Genomic DNA, 21601 nt, shown 5'->3' on the forward strand with positions numbered 1-21601 from the left:
TTAATGCATACGCTGAACTTTCTGACGCCAATCGCGGTATTTACACACCTAGCTATAGTGCAGTCACACCCTCTCCAAACATCTCGTTTGATCTATGGAAAAGATAATTCTTAGAGACCGGACTATCTTTCAATTACAGTATGAGATTAATGCAGCCATCGGAAATTGGTTATGTTAAATAAGTTTACCTAGGCCAAATGAGGGTTAATTTAATTAGTGAAAAATATTAGCTTCAAGCTATTATGCCATTAACAATTCAATTTGCACGATTTTGCAATAATTTCAGTTTTATTGATAAACCAGTGAAAGTGGATTGCATTCTAATGTCTTTTTGTGTTTCAGATATGTGTCACTTCACCGAACCGATTGGAGTTGAATTCTTAAAATGGAAGCTCATATATTGCACATATTATTCATTTTACTTGGTAAGGCACCATTTGTTCGCTTAAACCTATAATAAATAATTCAATTTTTTATAGGTATCAAATATACCAGTGGAAATATAAACGAGGCGACTGAGTTCGCCCGAAATCCAGAACAGTATACTTCCTTCTACTTATACTCTTCAATACGATTTGAAGATGCGGAAACACTTCTAATTTATGATCCCGATGTATTGATGTCATCGAAGTTCAACCCAGAGCTTCCAACGAGGTAGATACAGGGCTTTAAAGGTGGTAATATTAGAGCCGTTGCCTGAATTTTTGAAGTGCGCTGTTCGAATTCAAAATCTGTATTAACATTTTTAGTGGTGAGTGAAATTGTGTCGTGACCATGAACGAAACGTGGAGCTAATTCTCTCCGGATCAGAACTGAAAAGTAGGATCATTGCCGTTGACAAGTTATTAGATGAAATTTTCCAACTTCCGCTACGTTAAATGGCACTTCGATTTGATTCCAACTGATCTTTTGATGTACATCAGGCTCTTTCGGTTTGCTATTGGATGAGTTTCGTTTTGTGACCCGCGAGTACGGCAGTTTCAAGTCAGCATTTGAGCTGCCGCATGTGGTGATAACATCTTCGGCAAAACCAACGACTATTACTCCTTCGTACTTGATACTCTACGATCGATGACCCAGTGTGGACCTTTAGAAAGCTGTGCCTTCGCCATACTTGCATTTTACCTCCTTGTCAATGAAGTAGCTAGTCACTGTGCTGTTCAGATATCGTGGACTATTCAACCAATTTACCAAGTTGAAGACAATCGTCACTTCCCTGGGGCGGCCTATCTCCAATTCAAGCTATTGTTTCACTTCCATCGTATATTGGGCGAGGATTAGGGATCTTCAAGTCAAACGTACCTTCATGCAAGCTATTCTTCTATAATGGAATTGTTAAATTGAAATTTGATGTCTCCTAATTGTAGGGGTGAAGGGGGGGGGGTCTAGGATAGCTAGGATGTAGGATATGTTCGAGTGGTTCTGTCGGCATGCGCAACTGAACTTTGGATCTGTGTTAGTAGCCTGCTTCGAGACGATGCATCATCATCATCAACGGCGCAACAATCGGTATCCGGTCTAGGCCTGCCTTAATAAGGAACTCCAGACATCTGGGTTTTGCGCCGAGGTCCACAAATTCGATATCTCTAAAAGCTGTTTGGTGTCCTGGCCTACGCCATCGCTCCATCTTAGGCAGGGTCTGCCTCGTCTTCTTTTTATACCATAGATACTGCCCTTATAGACTTTCTGGGTGGGATCATCCTTATCCATACGTATTAAGTGACCCGCCCACCGTAACCTATTGAGCCGGATTTTATCCACAACCGGACGGTCATGATATCCCTCATAGATTTCGTCATTGTGTAGGCTACGGAATCGTCCATCCTCATGTAGGGGGCCAAAAATTCTTCTCTCGAAAGCGGCCAAGAGTTCGCAAATTTTCTTGCTGAGAACCCAAGTTTCCGAGGAATACATAAGGACTGGCAAGATCATAGTCTTGTACAGTAAGAGCTTTGACCCTATGGTGAGACGTTTCGAGCGGAACAGTCTTTGTAAGCTGAAATAGGCTCTGTTGGCTGACAACAACCGTGCGCGGATTTCATCATCGTAGCTATTATCGTATTGTGATTTTCGACCCTAGATAGGAGAAATTGTCAACGGTCTCAAAGTTGTATTCTCCTATTCTTATTCTTCCTGTTTGGCCGGTGCGGTTTGATGTTGTTGGTTGGTTCCTCTTCGGTGCTGACGTTGCTACCATATATTTTGTCCTGTCTTCATTGATGTGCAGCCCAGGATCTCGCACCAATCGCCGCCTGCTCGATCTGGATGAAGGCAGTTTGTACGTCTCGGGTGGTTCTTCCCATGATGTCGATATCGTCAGCATATAGGCAAGTAGTTGGGTGGACTTAACGAGGATCGTACCTCTTGCATTGACCTCAGTATCACGGATCACTTTCTCAAGGGCCGGGTTAGAGAGGACGCATGATAGGGCATCCCCTTGTCGTAGATATCGAATGGTCTTGAAAGTGATCCTGCTGCTTTTATCTGGTCTCGCACAGTGGTCAGGGTCAGCCTAATCAGTCTTATCAGTTCCGTCGGGATACCGAATTCTCTCATGGCTGTGTACAGTTTTACCCTGGCTATGCTATCATAGGCGGCTTTAAAGTCGATGAATAGATGGTGCAACTGTTGTCCATATTCCAACAGTTTTTCCATCGCTTGCCGCAGAGAGAAAATCTGATCTGCTACTGATTTGCCTGGAGTGAAGCCTTTTTGGTATGGACCAATGATGTTCTGGGTGTATGGGGCTATCCGGCCTAGCAAGATAGCGGAGAATATCTTATAGATGGTATTCAGCAACGTGATACCTCTATAATTGCTGCACTGTGTGATATCTCCCTTTTTATGTGTGAGACAGATAATGCCTCGTTGCCAATCGTCAGGCATTGATTCTCTGTCTCATACCTTGAGCACAAGTTGATGAACCACTTGGTGTAACTGGTCGCCTCCATATTTCACCACTTCGGCTATAATTCCATCGGCCCCTGGCGACTTATGATTTTTTAGCCGATGAATTAATTGCACGGACTGTTTCTCCTAAACTTGGTGGTGGCAGTATTTGTCCGTCGTCTTTAGTTGGCAGAACCTTCAACTCGCCGGCGTTCTGGTTGTTCAGTAGCTCATCAAAGTACTCAACCCATCACACTAATATGCCCATTCTGCCGGAAATCAGATTTCCCTCTTTGTCTCGGCAGGATGAGCATCGAGGTGTATAAGGCTTCATCCTTCTGACTTGTCGGTAAAACTTCCGCGCCTGGTGCGGTTGCTTCCTGTACTTTTCTAGTTCACAGTCTTGTTGGTTCTCCCAGGCTTCTTTTTTCCCTCTGTGAAGTCGCTTCTCCGCTTGACGGAGTTTGTGATAAGTCTCTGCGCGTGCCCGCGTTCTTTGAGAATGCAACATTACTCGGTATGCGGCATTCTTCCGTTCCGTTGTTAGGTTACATTCATCGTCAAACCAGCCGTTCCGACTCCTGTTGCGGCTGGGGCCAAGTATGTTTGCGGCCGTATCAATGATAACGTTCTTCAGGTGATTGTGAAGATCATTTGTGGATGCTTCATCTCCAGGTCCTCTGTTGGCTGCGGTTGGTGCGGCATCCATTTCCCCCTTATAGGTGTCGCGGAGGGCTGTCCTGTGGATGGGTTCAGCGTTAACTCTCACCTGATTGTCAGAGGGGATTCTAGGTGGTATTGTTATTCGAGCTCGGAACACCATGCCAACGAGATAGTGATCCGAGTCTATATTGGCCCCCTTATATGTTCTGACATTCATCAAGGCTGAGAGGTGACGGCGTTCGATCAACACATGGTCAATTTGGTCGAAAGTGGAACCGTCTGGAGAGGCCCACGTATGTTTGTGAACCGCTTTACGCGCAAACCAGGTACTTCCAACAACCATTTCGTGTGACCCTGCTAATTGAATAATCCGCAGTCCGTTTTCATTTGTGTTTTGGTGTAAGCTATAGGAGCCAACGTATCGCCTGAATACGGGCTCTTTCTCTACTTGGCTGTTAAAATCCCCAAGTATGATATCTGGGATAGGTTTCGAGGGTTCGTTCTACTGCCTCGTAGAAGGTATCCTTCTCCGACTCTACAGTCTGCTCTGTAGGGGCTTGAACGTTAATGAGGCTTATATTTCTAAACTTGCCTCGCAAGTGCAGAGTGCATAGCCGTTCGCTTATGTTTTCAAAGCCGATAACAGCAGGTTTCATTTTTTGACTGACTAAGAAACCTACTCCCAGGACATGGTTTGCTGGATGGCCACTATAATATATGGTATAGTGGCTCTTCTCCAGGAAACCGGTCCCTGTCCAACGCATCTTCTGTAACGCTGTTACATCAGCCCTATATTGAGACAGGGTATCGGCTATCTGCTTATCAGCTTCATCTTTGTACTTGTCGTTGCCGGGTTCATCGTTGTATAATCCGTCCAGTCCAAGGCGCGGGAGACTCGCCTTCATCCTTCTCTGTCTGCAGCTTTTCGTTAAGAAAGAGCTCCCAGCGGTCACCACGTGGAGGTCGAGATTGGGTTTGGCAGTAGAGCTGTTGGTGTTGGTTCAGCAGGCATTTCCCAGGTTTTATGCTCCATCGTGGGTACCAATCCACGTTTCGCCCTACTACCCAAAGGGTAGTACCCTTTGACCACGACGATGCATGCATACGCCAAAATGGACTTCATTACGCACGCGGTCCTTCACCATGGCAGTATATAGTATTTCTGATATTGTTCCGGCATATGCTGTTTCCAAGTTCAGTTCAGACGATATCAATTTCAAAATGCTTGACTGTTTCTAGCAGGTTCATTTCCACCCTTGATAAGATTTTTTAGCGGGTGGCTGCCCTGCCTAACGTTAGTACTGAACATAACTAGCCTATTGCTAACGTTCACTATGAGTCCGTTACCGAGGTACCTACTGTAGATTATCTGCAAAGTTCTATTCTAGCGGTTACATACTACCTCCTCAAATTTTCCGATAATTATTATGGCTAGATTGTCCGCAAACAGTTGCGCAAAGGCTTGTGCCCCCCAGGAGCAATGGCAAGGTGTTTGCTTCCAGGAGCCAAAGGAGAGAGAACCCCTCCTCGAAGTTATTCTATCGCAGTAGATTTCCGTTCGAACATTGGGTGGATTTTTTCCCATTATAGCATGAGAAGAATTCAAACGCTGTTTTATCACGTTATAAATCATTGCGAACGAGGTATAGTAAAAAGCCCATTTCATATCCATGGATGTGCCACTGCTTATTCTATCTGGGATTTTTTCAAGTTTTTTCGTAAGCTCGTGGAGTGCTGTCTTTGTGGATTTGCCTTTCTGGTCTACCTTGTTTGCAGTGTAGCTTCACTTAGAATGTATTGTTAAGTGTATGCTTACTTGAATGTCCAAATTATCGTATTCGGACTGGTTATCGTTTTGTAAAACCTGAGATTTTTAAAACTCCTTTTATACGAAACCGCGAGAAAATTGCGTCCTTGGTAGTTTTACCTGAGTACCTGTTGAGTTGACTTAACCTCATGGTCTTCTTAAGACATGGATTGATTTAGTGACCACAATCAGAGGCCGGCTATGATTAACAACAATCGTGCCAGTCTGTACTGAGTAAAGGACCGGTGGATGCAAGTCATACATGAATCTCTTCCGAGCTAAGAAGTACGGCACACGAGCTGAAATGCGCGAAGATCTCTATGTTCGGTTGAATGTAACCACAACCTCCATGAATCTTCCACTAGAGGGTCAACCGCTACAACCGAACTGAAAGTACATGAACCTGGAATTCTCCTGAGGCATGCAAATTAAGAAGGTTATCTTGGTTCCCATGGTATCAATATATCCTTCTTAAGGTTTCGTGACCAGAGCTACTTCAGATGGGTCTTCGTGTAGACTCGGCTCTGATGGCCGGAATTAAGCTTTCGAACATTGCCGTACGGTATCACGACCAGCAAGCCAAAGTGAGTACAGCGTTTCCCGGTGCTACCACGTGGAGGTTCTCCTCAGCTATTTGGTTTTAGTCTGGCTGACAGGGTCGCTCCACGGTCCTCGCCGTCACCTCAGAGCTGTTTGCTATTACTGTGAATTTTAATTAATGTCACACACCGTCCGTGTAGGTGGATATCCCTGTTTGGCAATCACCCCTTAATGGCAGGTAATTAGAACATAATATGTATCTTACTGATTTAAGTGATATTATTTTGCATGCGAAGTCCCGCCTCTGTGTTTAGGGCTTGGTATGGTTGTCGGTCTCGAGCTGTAATTTTGAATGCTGGGGAACCTGGGAAGCCCATTTCAAGCCGGTGATTTGTCGTTTCTTCACGGCCGTCCACATATTTTCCTTTCTATAAACATTGGCTACACAGAAGCTGAATACTTTCCTTTTCCCTTATTTCGAAGATCCGCTTCAATTTCAAGCGTTTCAAAGGTGACCGTAGTCAACCTTACACTCTTATTCAAATCTTTCTGAGCCTCTTTGTATTAATCCTAGTCAACAGTTGAATCAGACTTCAGAGCTGGTCGAGTTCCACCAGGAGTGCATCACTCCTCTTTGGTGTACATCTACTCAGAAGCTCTCTTCGAAAGTCTCTCATACTTGTTGTGATCATTTGCATCGTTTGATACGCGCCACTTTTTGCCATGATGTCAGGAGATGCTAAATCCAACACCAATTTGTTGCAGAGCCTCAGTGTCATTATGTTTTATGTGAGAAGACTTTCCTGTGGGTAAAACTTCGGTCTCAGTAGTTAGTGCTGATTGGAGTCCAGGGTTGGGAGTGCTGACAAAAGCGGCCTACTTCGGCTTGTCCCTTAGGGGCTGAGTCCTAATTAGATTTGACTCAGGATTGAACCGCCAAGATCCAGATTTAACTTGAATTTTTGCGTTTATTTTTTGTTGTTGGTTGTTCTATGATCGGCTGCCATGGCTGCTGTTTCACTAGGGAAATTATTTTTTATATTTTGACATAACCCCTTTTGCCAAGACATGGCTAGTGGTGCTAATCAGAGTTTTCTTGCTGTTGTTTGGAGAACTCCCTTTTCAGTAACGTTGATGGCTGGGTCTAGAACTGTATGATTCAGTTAAGTTTCAGGGATTTCGCGGAAAGTTTTGCGAAGGATTGAGCATATGGAGGAAATGTACAGAAAGGGCGTTAGGAATAGTTAATGGTAAATGAAAATCAGGGTCCATCAGAAAATGTTATTGGTAAGCATTTTTGTGCAGGAAAGCACAACATCTGCTAAAATGTCCTCAATATAAAACCTCATTACTGATGGGGACTTTAAAGGAGTTTTGGACTTTAAATTTATATAATAAACAGAGGGTCGACTTTTTATAAACTGGGATTAAAATTGAATTAAATTATATTAATTGTGTTGGATTTGTGATAACGAATTATATTTCTTTCAGGATGCTAATTCATGATTTCAATGGCAATAAAAACGATGACTTCAACCGCTATGTGGTAGCTGCGTATTTGCTACATCAAGATTTGAATATTATCGTGGTCGACTGGAGCTCTGCGGTGAATATTGAAATGAAAAACTACCAAGTAGCTGTCCACAACACTGTCCTCGTTGGGAATGTAATCGGAAGTTTTCTGGAGTTTCTGAATTCAGCCCTAGAATATCCTCTGAATCAAGTGTATCTCATTGGATTTGGTTTAGGAGCGCATGCTGCTGGATTTGCCGGGAAAAAAGTTAAAAGCGGAGTAATCGGCACTATTTTCGCATTGGATCCTACCGGATATCCTTTCAATGTAAATAATACGGCAACACGATTAAGCTCAGATGATGCAGAATATGTCGAAGTCATTCATACGAATTTCCTCAACTTTGGAACATATTCGGCCATTGGCACTGCGGATTTCTATGCGAATGGAGGTGGCGTTCAATTAGGGTGTCCAGGAAGAGCAACAATGTGCTCACATCAACGATCCTTTAAAATTTTCGCTGAGTCAGTTAATAATCCGAATGGATTCAAAGGAAAAATCTGTGAAGGTGTTCTAGAAGCTACAAGTGGGGCACAATGCAGAGGCAATGCTGAACAATATTATGTTGGTGGCGAGCCGGCACGTATAAATCAACTGGGAATTTTTTCATTCAGAACAGGTTTAACAGATCCTTACTCTAGGGTGCTTGCATGATTCTGAGATTCCGTTAAATGCAGAAAATTATTCTGAAATAAAAATCAACAGCCGCACAATTTTTTTTTTTATAATTTTTGAATTTTTTTTCTTATTTAAAGCTTAAGGCTGGTGACTGCAATCATAAATTGTATAAGGGTGAAGTAGGCCTGTGGGGATTAAGGGTTAGTCTATGTCAGAGGGGTTTGTCAAATCGACACAGCAATCATTACCATATACCTGGGTAATGTACGCTAATTTAACACGTAAACTTCTATTACTAAATCCTACCTGTCACCTTCATGCTAGTAACACTTAGACAAAGTAGCAGACGAAGAAAAGGGAACAACGAGTTCTTTGTTCCGTAAAGCAGAGATGAATCAATTGATCCTGCAAGTTGGGGGCAGTGCAACGGGCTGACAATATGCCTACAAATGATTATTATTTTTGAGCCCGAGACTGCGCCTCGGATTGGATTGGAAATACAATGAAAAAAGGACTTCGGGTTTGCAACCTGGCGCCTACCTTCTGCGTAGAACTTGCGTTTTGAGAGCGCTTATCGAAAAGGCCCAAAAGTACAAGGTAGATGCCTTGACGCTCCAATGAAAGACAAGGACGATTCAATAAAAGATTCTATAGTCGCTTTTTGTCAGTATTAGATTTTTTGTCCTCGAACTAGTTGAAGATAGCACTGAGCGACCGCCGAAATACTGGTGATCAATACTTCAACAATATGACTGACGAGAACGGAAGCAGGTTGATAGAATTTGGTGGCAGCAGAAACATGGCAATCTCATCGACTTGAGAGGGCGCGGTCCTTAGCAGGTGAGACAACGTTCACTTAGATTGAATACGTCCTTGTTGAGAAGTAAGCTGCATCTGGCATTTCACTGCGTTCATCTAGTCAGAGCATAATATCAATAAATAAAGACTCATCTCAGCCATTAGGTTTAATAAAGTTGAAAAGTTAAAGAACGGAGTAACGGTATCAAAATATGTTGAAGCGCTGGAAGAACAAATCCTGTAGACGTTGGACCGATACCGCGAATCCGATAGAAATGTTGTAAAGTGGAGTCAGCTGAAAGATGCAAAGGTATAGTTCAAGACCCGCCCTCAACTTGATAAAGAGAATGGTGGCAGAATTCAACCCCAGAACTTTGCAGGGACTCAGTAATGAATCTTATTCGAGACCTTCAGCATATTAAGAGTCGGCACAATATTTCGAGAAGCTACTTTATGCCATAACACAATCTTCATACATTAAAGAAGCAGAGGTCATAGGACAGGCAAGGCAAGTAGGACTTGTACCACCATCTAAAACACTTGGAAAGAAAAAAAGCTTCGGGTGTGAATGGATTGCCTAAAAGCAAGAAGTGTGCCGACCAAGCTTCATGACTTTCTAAACATTGCTTCATCTGACGAAATTGTTCCAGAACATTTATGGCACAGTGACCTACTTAGGAAAAATCTGACATATTCCGCTCTGAGAACTATAAGTCCACAATTTATGTATGTACATGATTTAAATTTGGTTGGCCCTGTGATGTGGTAGCGACGGGTAGACGATGAACCAGGTCGGAGAGTAGACAATCATTACTTTAGAATTATTATTATTATTATTATTAGTGGAGATGGTCGGCGGATGATGAATGAGATACAATAACAGACGCAGAGCGTATGGATGACAGAAGGATTTCTAGGTATCTATTCAAGGGTAAGGTGGTAAATAACCCGGGAAATCCTGAAATATATGGGTAGATTCAGTAGATGAAGCGAGTTACACGCTACTCAGTTTTCAAAATTGGAGTACGTGGTCGCTTGTCCGAGAAGAGTTAAGGCCAAGACTTCGGATGGAGAAGGAAGAAAGCGGGTCCACATACTTTGGCAGGAAAATACAAGAAAAAAAGTTTTATAATGTATTGTTTCACAAAAAATGTAATTCTTTTAATCCTGATGGTCATTTAAGGATTCTATACCATAACCATTGCTTACTCTTCGAAGTTGTTGGTAATGTTTTATTGTATAACTTCCATGGAAATGAAGCATTTGATGGCTAAATTAGGTTGCAGATATCAGAACAAGTAAAAATTTAAAGGTGCTTGTTCGGATGAGTTGCAAGTATTAGCGTCGCGCATGAAATTCTTTCTGGCTACTTTCGTCGGCTCGCCTTTGTAGCGGATCACTTGTGATTTGGGCTGCCCCTTTAGTTCCAGATTGTCAAGGCTTTGCCACCTTTCTGGTAATTATTTAATAGGACATAATGACCAGGACTTACACACATAAAAACGGTGACTTCACTTAAAGGGAAGTACAGCGGAAAAGGAAATTATCACATTGCTATATTGTTAAAATAAATAATAATAACAATAATAAATAACTCCGCCGAAGCCGGTCCCAAGCCCGGTTGTGAAAGGAGCAGGGATGGATAGCTTCAGTCTGAAGGGCTGTACGCCACCGCAGCCTCTCAGGGGGTAGGTGAGGAAAGTGCAGGAACTTTGCAGTCTTGCAGATTACTCACTAAGGAAGCTATCTCAACACCTGGCAGCTAGGGATAAAATGCACCACCAAAAATGAGAAGAAGGAGAAATTTAAGGTCCGGTACGGATAACCGGCGGGAGTCGTCTGACTTGGTGACTGGGTCGGGCTCTCGTAATGGACAGCACGGCGTCGAAACCGCTAGTCGTGGGGCGGTTCGACGTCTAGGCGCCACGACGGCCAGGAGCACAGCTCCGCCTACTGCAGCTGTTTCGCCACAATCTGTGGCGACCACTTCAGCAGGTTCGCGTAGGAAGCGGATGAAATGGACTGAAGAAATGAACCTCTTCATCATCCGCTCCTACCACGAAATAACGGCGGGGGCGGGTACAACATCTTACCGCCCCTTGTTGCCCCAGAGATTCGTCGAGCGTTTCCCGCAATTCGCGCACGTGACTGTGCAGCGAGTCGCAGACCAGTACCGCTTTATTACTCGCAGCGACACAATCCCGGCCACCATCAGGGAGAGTGTCCGACTTGAAGTCATCGGGGAAACTGGTGACCGAGAGTCGATGGGGGCAGAGGCGGCGGCATCAACAACACCACGCCGCACTGCAGGTAACAGTTTCAGTACTCGCCGAAGCACTCTTCTCCACTGTCCAGCTGAGGTTTCCGCTGAGGTTCAGGACGAATTCCAAAGAGCGTCTATAGAATTCCCGGATATGGATCCTTTGCATAGACCAGGTATTCCCAGGCTCTATGCATCTCCAGTAACTCCGGGAATTCTATCTCAAATCAATGATGAGATTGCATCTCGACTGTGTGCTGATATGTCGCTGCTGCAACTACAATCACTTGTGTATTTTGGTGCAGTTGCGGCTATTGGTTTGAGTGACAAAAGAGATCCAGCATGGAAAATTCGTCTGGAACGTCGGCGGGACTCACTAAGGCAGGACATTGCTAGACTGATTCAGATCAGCACTGGCAATGCCAGCGGACGGGTGAGAAATAAAGTGCAGAGGGTTTACCGGAACAATGCCACCCCCTGTGAGACACCCGTTGTTGAAATTCTGGACACACTAAAACAGAAACTTTCTGTCATATGCAGTCGGTTACGACGGTATGGCGAAAGTTATTCCAGACGTGTCCAGAAAGCAACACACGCGAGAAACCAGCGGAGCTTTTTCAGATCTCTCAACGAATCCCAACAGAGCGCCCAGACAATACAGTTCTCGGTGACGGAAGCGAAAGAGTATTGGGGTGGACTTTGGGGGTTACCTGCCCAGCATGCTGAGCATGCTGAGTGGATCACCGCCGAAGACACCCGCCATGCCAATACACCTGGCATGAATTTTGCGGATGTTACCGAAGAGGAAGTTGGACGAGCTATAAACAGCTCGAAGAACCGGAGGGGCCCAGGTCTGGATCGGGTGCAGAATTTCTGGTATAAGAAATTTACCAGTGCACACAGTCGGTTGGCACGCAGTATAAATGAGGTCATGAGTCGGCCGGAGGAATTTCCACCTTTCCTCATTGCGGGGATTACCTACCTTATCCTTAAGAAGGACACGGTGCAGGACCCCTCAGACACAAGACCGATCACTTGCTTACCAACCCTCTACAAATTCATCACGTCCATTATTAGTGGAAGGATCAATGCGTACCTCGAGACCAGCAACATTCTGTCCGAGGAGCAAAAGGGCTGCCGAGTTGGGTCAAGGGCTTGCAAAGAGCAACTCATTATCGACTCGGTAGTTGCAGGACAAGCAACTAGAGGCCAAAGAAACCTCTTCAGTTGCTATATCGATAATGCCAAGGCTTACGACAGCGTTCCGCATACCTGGCTAATCGACATCCTACATCTGTATCGCATTGATCCGAAACTAATAAAGTTCTTGGCGACAGTCATGGAAGGGTGGCATACCACCTTATCAGTGCGTACATCTGAGGGTGCTGATACCTCAGAGCCCATCCGTATACGGAGGGGCATCTTCTAGGTGGATTCATTGAGTCCCCTTTGGTTTTGTATGCACTGAACCCCCTTTCATGGCTACTGAATGATGCTAGAGGGCATGGTTTTGCAATAAAGTATGGCCTACGTGCTAAGTGCGAACTGACACACTTGATGTACTTAGATGACATCAAGCTGTATGCTGGTACTGACAACCATCTGAGAAGTCTTTTGTGAATAATAGACATGTTTAGCCGTGATATTCGGATGGAGTTTGGATTAGACAAGCCAAGAATCCAAGCTATCCGCAAAGGTCATGACGAGCCGCATGCCGGACATAGCATTGACTTTCGAGACCTCCACATCGAAGCTATGACCAAGACAGACTTCTACAAGTACCTAGGAATTCTGCAAGGAACCCATGCTCGAGTTGGTGATCTGAAGGATGCTCTGCTGTCCGAATTCCTGCGACGTGTAAAGCTGGTGCTGAAATCGCATCTCTCGGGGAAGAATAAAATAAGCGCGTTGAATGTATTCGGTATCCCTTCACAGGCTTATGCATTCTGAATATTGCCGTGGACGAAGACCGATCTGGAAAACATCCAGTGGCGGATACGGACAACTATGTCCAAATTCCGAATGCATCACCCAAAGTCTGTCAGGTAGGGGCGTGGTTGACGTGGCGGCACAACATCATCGCCAAGTCGACTCGCTGCGCGATTTTTTTACAGCAAAGAGCAGGCGAGTCTCTTGCATGCGGCTGTCTGTAAGGCAGATTGTGGGCTGACTCCACTTAACTTGAAGGATCGATCTTTCAATCCTCTGAGTGGGGTGAAGACGGACCAAGAGCGGATCGATGAATGGAAGTCGAAGGCAATGCACGGTAAACACGTGAGTTGTCTTTGGCAGCCAGTTGTCGATTTGCATTTGTCGAACAGATGGCTGTGTGCTGGGGAGCTCTTTGCTGAGACGGAGGGGTTCATGTATGCCATTCAGGATGGCGTGGTCGCCATCCGAGCTTATAAAAAGCTCATCATGAAAGAACGGGTGGAGAACGACCAGTGCAGAATGTGTGGTTCGGCGTTAAAGACGTTCGACCATCTCATTTCTGGCTGTACTGTTATGGCACCGGTGCAATACATCACCAGGCATAATGCTGTATGTAAGGTTATCCATCAAAACCTTGCATATAAGCATGGGCTGATCACGGGAACATGTCCGGTTTACCGATATGAGCCGCAAGCAGTACTTGATAGTTCTGCTTACAGCATGTATTGGAACCGGCAAGTTCTGACTGATCGCCATACCGCACACAACAAGCCTGACGTACTGTTAGTTGACAAGACGGGTCGCTTCGCGTATATTATTGATGTTGCTATCCCCCATAATAGCAACATTGAACGGAAATACGTAGAGAAGGTGAACTATGAGCCATTTGCTCGAGAAATCAAAGATATTTGGCATCTCGAGCGGGTATTGTACCTAAATCCCTCACGGCTTCCCTTGATGTCCTGGGACTTTCGCACAGCCTGGTTTAAACCATGCAGAAGTACACCATTCTGCATACGTGCTCGATGTTGTGGGGTGTACTCGACGGATTCTCCCACTGACCTACCACCGGCCACCACCACCAGTGCCCCTTTAGTTTTGAAGTAGGTATGATCGTCCGAGCCTAAATGCTTGGCACTTAGTGCTAGTATTAGGTAAAATCCGGCATATGCCGAGATTGTGATAACTCGGAAATAATACCGCCGTAGCCGTGATCAAGTCCGGTTGAGAAAGCGGGGGGATGGATAGTTTCAGTCTGAATGGCCGAACGACACTGCAGCGTCTCAGAAGGTAGGTGGTGAAAGTGCAGGAACTTTGTAGTATTCAAGATTACCCACTGAAGAAGCTATCACAACACCTGGCAGTTAGGTATAAAATGATGAGAACAAGGGACCTAAAGTTCAGTACGGATAACCGGCGGGAGTTGTCTGACTTGGTGACTAGGTCGGGTTCCCCAGGCACGTCGTCAAAACCGCTAATCGTGGGGCGGTTAGACGTTTAGGCGCACGATGGCGGGAAGCATGGCTTCGCCTGCTGTAGCTGTTTCCCAGTCGTTTGTGCAGTGACTAGTACCGCTTTACTACTTACAGCGACTGAATCCGGGATCCCGAGCAGCAGAAGTGTTGTCGAGTCGGATCAACGGCAACTCATTATCAACTCGGTATTAATAGGAGAGGTAACTGGGTACCAAAGAAATCCTTTAGTTGTTATATCGATTATGCCTAACCTTTTGAAAGCGTCTTGCGGACACACTTGATATACTTAGATGACTTCAAGCAGCATGACGGTACTGATGACCACTTTAGGAGTCTGTTGCGAATAGTAGACATATTTATTCGTGATTTGCGGATGGAGTTTTTCTAGACAAGCGACGAATCCAACCCATTCGCAAAGACCATTGCGATTGCCACGTCGCACATAGTATTGTTGGCCCCCACATCCAAACGATGTGCGAGGCAGACTTCTTCAAATACCTACGAACTCTGCAAGGAACCCATGGTCGAGTTGGTAATCTGAAAGGTGCTCTGTTGTACGAATTTCTTCGACGTGTGAAGCTGGTGCTGAAATCGCATCTCTCGGGGAAGAATAATATTAGCGCACTAAATGTATCGCCCCTCTCGTCATTGGCATATGCATTCGGAATATTGCCGTGGATAAAGAGGATCTGGAAAATGTCCTGCAGCGGATACCGACTAGTATGTCCAAATTGCTAATCATCCACTAAAATTCTGCCGTGGAGTGGATGAACTTGTGAAGCAACATTGGAGGAAGGGGTGTGGTTGACGCTCCGGTATAAGATCATCGTCAAGTCAATTGCAGTGCGCTTATTTTTACAGGAAAGAACAGACGAGGCTCTTGAATGTCATTGCTTCTAATGCAGGTAAAGCAGATTGCAGGTTGACTCCTCTTAACTTGACGGATGGAGCTTTCAATCCTTTGGCTTAGGCGAATTCAGAACAGAAGCAGATCGATGAATGCAAGTCATTGCACGGTAAACATATGGAATGCCTCTGGGAGTAATTTGTCGATCTAACTTTGGGGAATAGAATGCTGTGTACTGGGGAGTTCTTCGCTGAGATGGAGGGATTTATGTGGGCCATTTAGAACGATGTGGTCGCCATTCGAGCGTATAAAAAGCCCATAATGAAAGAGTGGGTGGAGAACAATCGATGCAGAATGTTTGAAAAGAAATACAAACAACTTTGATTAGTATTTTACAAAAGAAAGGATAGGAAACGCTAATCATCTAGGCATGTGAAACCCATAAGTTAACACCTGGTATGATTGTGCTTCAAGATGGACAAGACTTGCCTGTGGTGGGCGCTGGGAACTGTCACCGATATTACTCAGGGCTGGATCTACTAATCTACTTCCAGGTTGAATTGTAAAGAAGTTAAAAGACTGATGTCCTGCCCTTCTTACCTGGCAATCCTATATTAGAAGCTGAAGCATACTCTTTTAAGGGCCTCATGTTGGACTCAGTAAATATTTCCAGTTTTAAATGCTTCTGGAATGCTCAAGGATTATAAAATTTCCCGCTTTCAGCTTTCCTGAGATATCAACACCTATTTCCAAAAAAAAGGGCAAAAAATTTATAAATTAAAGACTCTGGAAAGTTACCTGCCGTGATATGAAGCGATTGCGTATTCTGCTGGAATTAATACACAAAAGTGAAGATCCCCTGTTTAACAATATAGGTGGGTTCAGGCAATTAATATGTTAATCTGAACCGACTTATCAGTTTGTAATTTGAAGATAAATTATGCACTCCCAACCTGGGTCTATTTTTAACATTAATTTTCGGCGTAACCCCCCATTGTTCAACACTTTTGAAAGTTTATTCCTCATCGCTCCGAAGGTTTAATCTTAGAAAACATTCCATCCAATTTTATTGCATATTTTTCAGTTATATTCAATTACTTCTAATTAGGGTTATCAAAAGTAAACAATGATGGATAGAAGATTAAGATTAGCTCAAATCAAAAGTATAAATTGAATGCAGCCAATTTTTACCATGAAATTTCCTCGGAAATTCTGAATATGAAAATAGTACTAGCTGCATTGCTCCTTGGGCTAACGGCCGGTAATTATTTTGGTATTTTGTGAAACATTTTGTCAAACGTTCTTAGTGGATAATAGTTTATTTGTACTGTACTTTTTAGTTTGGCTCTTCTTTAGCTAAACTATTTATTCTGTTACAGTTTTAGCATATTCTGCCGATGATGACCTCGACGATTATATTGACGAGTGGGTCTTGGTACCTGATGTTAACTACAACATGCATCTGATCAGTGTTCAAGATTCAGCATTCCAAGAGGCTTTGGCTAATCGTGCAGACTTTAAAGTTGACTTCGTTTTATTCACCAAAGATAATCCCAAAGTTGGTCAAGAGATCTCTAGTGGTGATGCTAATGCTTTGAGGAATTCGAATTTTAACCCAAAAAATCCTACTCGTTTCCTCACTCACGGCTGGAATGGAGATAGGAATGCGCAAGAGAATGCTTGAATCCGTGGCAAATATTTAGCTCGTGGGGAATACAACATTTTTGTTGTCGATTGGGAAGGAGGAGCGAAAACAATTAACTACATTGCGGCCAGTAAAAACACCAAAGAAGCAGGTAAGCAACTTGCTAGCTTCATCGACTTTTTGAATGTGGAAACTGGTATGAGTTTCAACACTCTCTACCTGATTGGTCACAGTTTGGGTTCTCACGTTGTCGGTTATGCCGGCAAGTATGTTACTCGGGGAAAGGTTAACACCATCTTTGGATTGGATCCTGCTCTCCCATTGTTCTTCTTTGATAAACCCGAGAAACGTTTGGCAGTTGGTGATGCTCTGTATGTTGAATCTATTCAAACCAATGGAGGAATGTTAGGTTTTGATAAACCTATTGGTAATGCCGCATTCTATCCCAACTGGGGTGACTGGTGGATGTTCACATACTAGATCATGCCAATATTTCGCTGAGTCTCTGGATAAGGTGGATGAGTTTGTTGCTGAACAATGCCGAAACTATGACGACATTGTAGGCCACAATTGTCAACCAACCGGAGAAATCGCAAAGATGGGAGGCGAACCTTCAAATCAAGAAAAGGGTGTAGCTGGTGTATTTTACTTACCAACTAACTCTGCTGAGCCTTTCGCAAAGGGAGCTAGTTGGATTCATTTGTAGAAAAATGGGAAATAAAGGGTTTTGCTTGAAATCTGAGTTTTATTTTCAATGTTTTCTTCGAAAATTTAATACCTACATTTATAGAAGTTGTTTCATCTTGGAATTAACGCCGAAGTTTTGCGGTGAGTTCTATCTATCTTTTGCTTAAGGTGTATTATATTTAAAATTGAAAGTTTGGATGTTGAAATGTTGGCATAAGTTAGTAAGTAGGGATTTTAATTTTAGATGATACCAATTCCTTATGATGGTAATAGGCTTAACTTTCAAAAACATAGTTATTAGTACATTATAAATGCCTCTTGCTAGTTGCTGGCAGTGTGATATCAATTCTCCTGCAAGACATGTGCACTCTGTATGCAGTGATATTCAAGCATGTATTGTTACCATAATCTCCTACTCATCTCCCGCGCTATCAATGTTACTTCCTGTTAATGTGCTTCACCTCTTCTTGGAGCTTGTCAAAAAGCTCCCCATTGTCTTGCATCTCCAGGCCGACCCTTTATTCGGTCACCCTGGAATAGTTAGTTTCACTACATAGCAGCTTCAGTCCGAGGCTAAATCCGCTATCGATAAATTTACTTGAGTAGAGAAGGGAGTCCTCCGCTTGAACCCACCATTTGTTTGTGTTCAGAATATCCAGCCGATCGCAGGAATTTGTACTCGATTTGGAAGAAGCGAGGATTCCCGACCCTTTCGATACCGTTATTGACCAGAGATAAGTTTTTACCCGAGAGAACTTTTTTTCAATAGCAAAGTAATTTCAATTTTTACCCTTTTTAATGAAGTCTTATGAAAAGTAGGGAGTACTTGAGTGTATTCTACGCCACGTAGTTCTAAGACGGCTCACTCATGGGGCATCTAGGGATAGTGGGTAACATTGCATGGTCCGCTGACGTCTCTCACAGGATCATCGAAAAACTTACGAGCGCCTTTTAGGATTGGTGCTAAATCTGACTTGAATTTGTCCAAGTTTGTATGAGCGAAGAATCTAATTATAAAATAGTCAAGGATGGACCGACTAGCGGGTCTTGTGCGCATGGGGATGGACCATCTCAAGCTGTTTTAATGGATGCCAGTTATGGATCCAACTGAACAGGGTTACCCCATTTTGATTATCTGCCGTATCGCCTAGGAGATGTGCCTGGAGATTGGCTATGATCGTGAAGCTCCAGTGACGATTTATCTAGATAGAGATTATCGATATCTGTCCATTAACGGTAGCTTTCACTAGTCCCGTTGCAGCGATAGACGTTAATAGAAGAAGAAGAAGAGAAGGTTTTTTCTGACGGATAATATTATATTCGGTATGTCCCCGAAATGCACTAGAAGTCTGCATTTATAGAGTTGATCAACATTTGGGCTGTATGTGCGACCAGTGATGAAAAATTGAACGTTACAACATTTAATTCCATAAATTCATGATAAATTTAATGGTGGCGAATTGCCGCTGCTCATTTATTTGGGCGAAGGCTTCAACTACATGTTTGAAAGCTGTGGTTTGAATAGGGATAGGATAGGTTGTGGTTGTAGGAATTGCTTTCTTAGCGGCTTAAGCTTGGACAAGGTTAGTGGTAGCTGTGCCATCGTTTGCTTGACTTATGAAAGTTCTTTCGTTTCGCTGGTTTTGGCCGTTTCCATTCAAGCTATCGTTTCTTTATAGGCCGAGCATTGGTAATAACTAGCTGGATGTCCAGTTTGACCATAGTTGCGGCATTGCGGTATCTCTGAACACTGCACTTCTACAAAATTCCTGAGCTTATTGAAGGTTACTTTTTGGTAAAGAATGTATTTCACCTTTCAGAATTTCAGTAATTTTTTGGGAGGGCTCGAAAGTGTCCCTGGACATTTGTCCCAGTAGAACCTAGCACATAATTTATGTATATATAATGTAAGAATATCCACTTTTGCGTGATATTAACATTCAAAGTCTCGAGTTTGTACAGAAGCGATAAACATAATAACTTTATTAGTAATGGTGCAATTTCCACCAAACTTGATAAAATTTGCATTATAATGCAAAATTTCGTGATGGAATGGATGAACTTAAGGGGGTTTGCAGCCAATTACTAAAAATTCTAGTAATATACTATTATTATATTATTATAGAGGCACTTCCTAGCCTAGTCACCATATACCGGCAGCTTTTTGATTTTTTTCAGATTTTTCGGCTTGGTAGTTTCTGAGAATGGGCCCCTAACAGGAATGATCATTTTTGACCTCGGCACTCTCCACACAAATGCCGAAGCTAAGATCGGCTTAAAAAGCACTAACCGAGGCTTTTCATTTGACACCCTCACATGATTATATCTGATGAAAAAAATGTACACCCCCTTTTGTATACATAATGACCTCTGTTCCTTAAATTCGACGTAGAATGATGTAACTCACTCTATGGGTGAGTGTTCACAGTTCCAGCTTTTCCATCAAATTTGGTGTCAGTCGCTGTAACCGTCTCCGAGAAAAATGCGTGTTATAGATAGACAGACAGCCCTGTGAGGAGTTGCCAGATCTCCCATCAGGCGCGACCCCAGGTGGCGGATGAAGCATACCTATTGATATATGTGTTCATGAACTTTTCTTTTCTGATTGTGCGTGGGCTAATGTTTGCTCATATCTGGTGCGCGGAACAAAATGGCTATGGGAAGGATACCCAGAAAAAAAACCACCATGGATAAATTGAGAAGGAGTTAAGTAACGGTGCAGGGGTTCGGAACCCCAGTAATGGCGACTTCTGGAAGTGAGCAAGCTGGCTCCCGATCGTCAATACTCCTCGACCGGTGGTGGAAAACTTGGCCCCCGTGGCATCTAATGCTAGAAGTGTTTTAGATTTGGAGAAGGAGGTGTTCAAATGAAGCACAAGTCTGCCAAGGACACCAATTGCAAAGGCAAAGAATGATGGACTGAAAGGCGCTAGAGCGACTTCGACACTCATCAGATCTTATCAAGAGGTACTCCAGCAGCAGCAAATAGGTCCACCCAGGAGAAGCTCATCGATTTTACCATTTTCTCCAATACAAAAGCCGGCAAAAGGGAAAGCTCATGGGAGCTTAGTAATTGGAAAAGGTGAAGGAGTATGCAAAAGGAGTAATCTGGCCAAGGCTGGCTGAGAACAGAGCCCTGACCTGAATAAATACTTTTTATGCAGCTTGGGAGTTCATGGGAATTCATCAAGGACCAGCACAACGTGCACGAATCCATTAAGAACAGGGTGAGAGTCATTATAGGTCGCAGGAAGAAAAAAGAAAACCTAAGGAAAATTCGAACATCCCTGTACAACAGTGTCACAGGCGACACAAGTGAATCTAAAGCACAAGGTTATCGACCTTCCATCAAATAAGAGAGTACGAGACAAAGAGAAGGAAGCTTTGGGGAATCAACAGGCACCAAAAGGGAAAAAGGTTTCTTGACCAGTTCAACAAACGGAACTAACAGTTCAGAAGGGACAAAACATGTGCCCAATGTGAATGCCGACTAGTGAAGCGAATCCGAAGTTAAATAAAAACGGTGGTTGGACTAAGGTCGTAAACAAAAAAAGGAACAAGAGATCAAAGATGCGAATTTGTCCAGAGGGAATTGTAATCTACAGAAAAGGAAATCTATCGTATGCGGAGATATTTGAAAAGGTGAAATCTGCCCCCGACTTAAGAGATCGTAAGAATCTATTGTGACACTAAGAAAAGCTTATGGCGGTACTCAAACGGCTAATGCGACTACCAACAGAGGCAGGGCAAAAGTTGTTGGCCTTGGGGAAGGTTCGGATTGGATGGGTTGTTTGCCGACTAAGGGCATAGATCTTCCTAAAAAGGTGCTTCAAAAGCCTAATGTTTGGACACTTCGCGAAGGCATGC

General features: G+C 43.7%; 2 protein-coding genes across 2 annotated transcripts; both read left to right on the plus strand.

Annotated features, from left to right (window-relative positions):
- The first annotated feature begins 331 nt into the window (after positions 1–331).
- On the plus strand, positions 332–8126 carry LOC119646470 (inactive pancreatic lipase-related protein 1-like). Its single transcript, XM_038046924.1, has 3 exons — positions 332–425; positions 480–654; positions 7391–8126. Exons 1-3 carry the CDS (start codon positions 386–388, stop codon positions 8124–8126), a joined length of 951 nt encoding a protein of 316 aa, XP_037902852.1. The 5' UTR covers positions 332–385.
- An 8494-nt stretch (positions 8127–16620) lies between these two features.
- LOC119646478 (pancreatic triacylglycerol lipase-like) lies at positions 16621–17527 on the plus strand. The gene is made up of 3 exons (XM_038046935.1): positions 16621–16663; positions 16782–17033; positions 17106–17527. Exons 1-3 carry the CDS (start codon positions 16621–16623, stop codon positions 17525–17527), a joined length of 717 nt encoding a protein of 238 aa, XP_037902863.1.
- Positions 17528–21601: the final 4074 nt, after the last annotated feature.

Source organism: Hermetia illucens, chromosome 1 (genome assembly GCF_905115235.1).
Source record: "Hermetia illucens chromosome 1, iHerIll2.2.curated.20191125, whole genome shotgun sequence".
In the NCBI taxonomy this organism is placed as follows: Eukaryota; Metazoa; Arthropoda; class Insecta; order Diptera; family Stratiomyidae; genus Hermetia; species Hermetia illucens.

Bases quoted from the DNA above. Each gene is read 5' to 3' on its own strand.
- LOC119646470 (XM_038046924.1), top strand. From the start codon at position 386: ATGGAAGCTCATATATTGCACATATTATTCATTTTACTTG. The intron at 426-479 runs GTAAGGCACCAT...AATTTTTTATAG, and splicing joins CATATTATTCATTTTACTTG to GTATCAAATATACCAGTGGA. The intron at 655-7,390 runs GTAGATACAGGG...TATTTCTTTCAG, and splicing joins AACCCAGAGCTTCCAACGAG to GATGCTAATTCATGATTTCA.
- LOC119646478 (XM_038046935.1), top strand. From the start codon at position 16,621: ATGAAAATAGTACTAGCTGCATTGCTCCTTGGGCTAACGGCCG. The intron at 16,664-16,781 runs GTAATTATTTTG...ATTCTGTTACAG, and splicing joins GCTCCTTGGGCTAACGGCCG to TTTTAGCATATTCTGCCGAT. The intron at 17,034-17,105 runs GTTTCCTCACTC...GCAAATATTTAG, and splicing joins TAACCCAAAAAATCCTACTC to CTCGTGGGGAATACAACATT.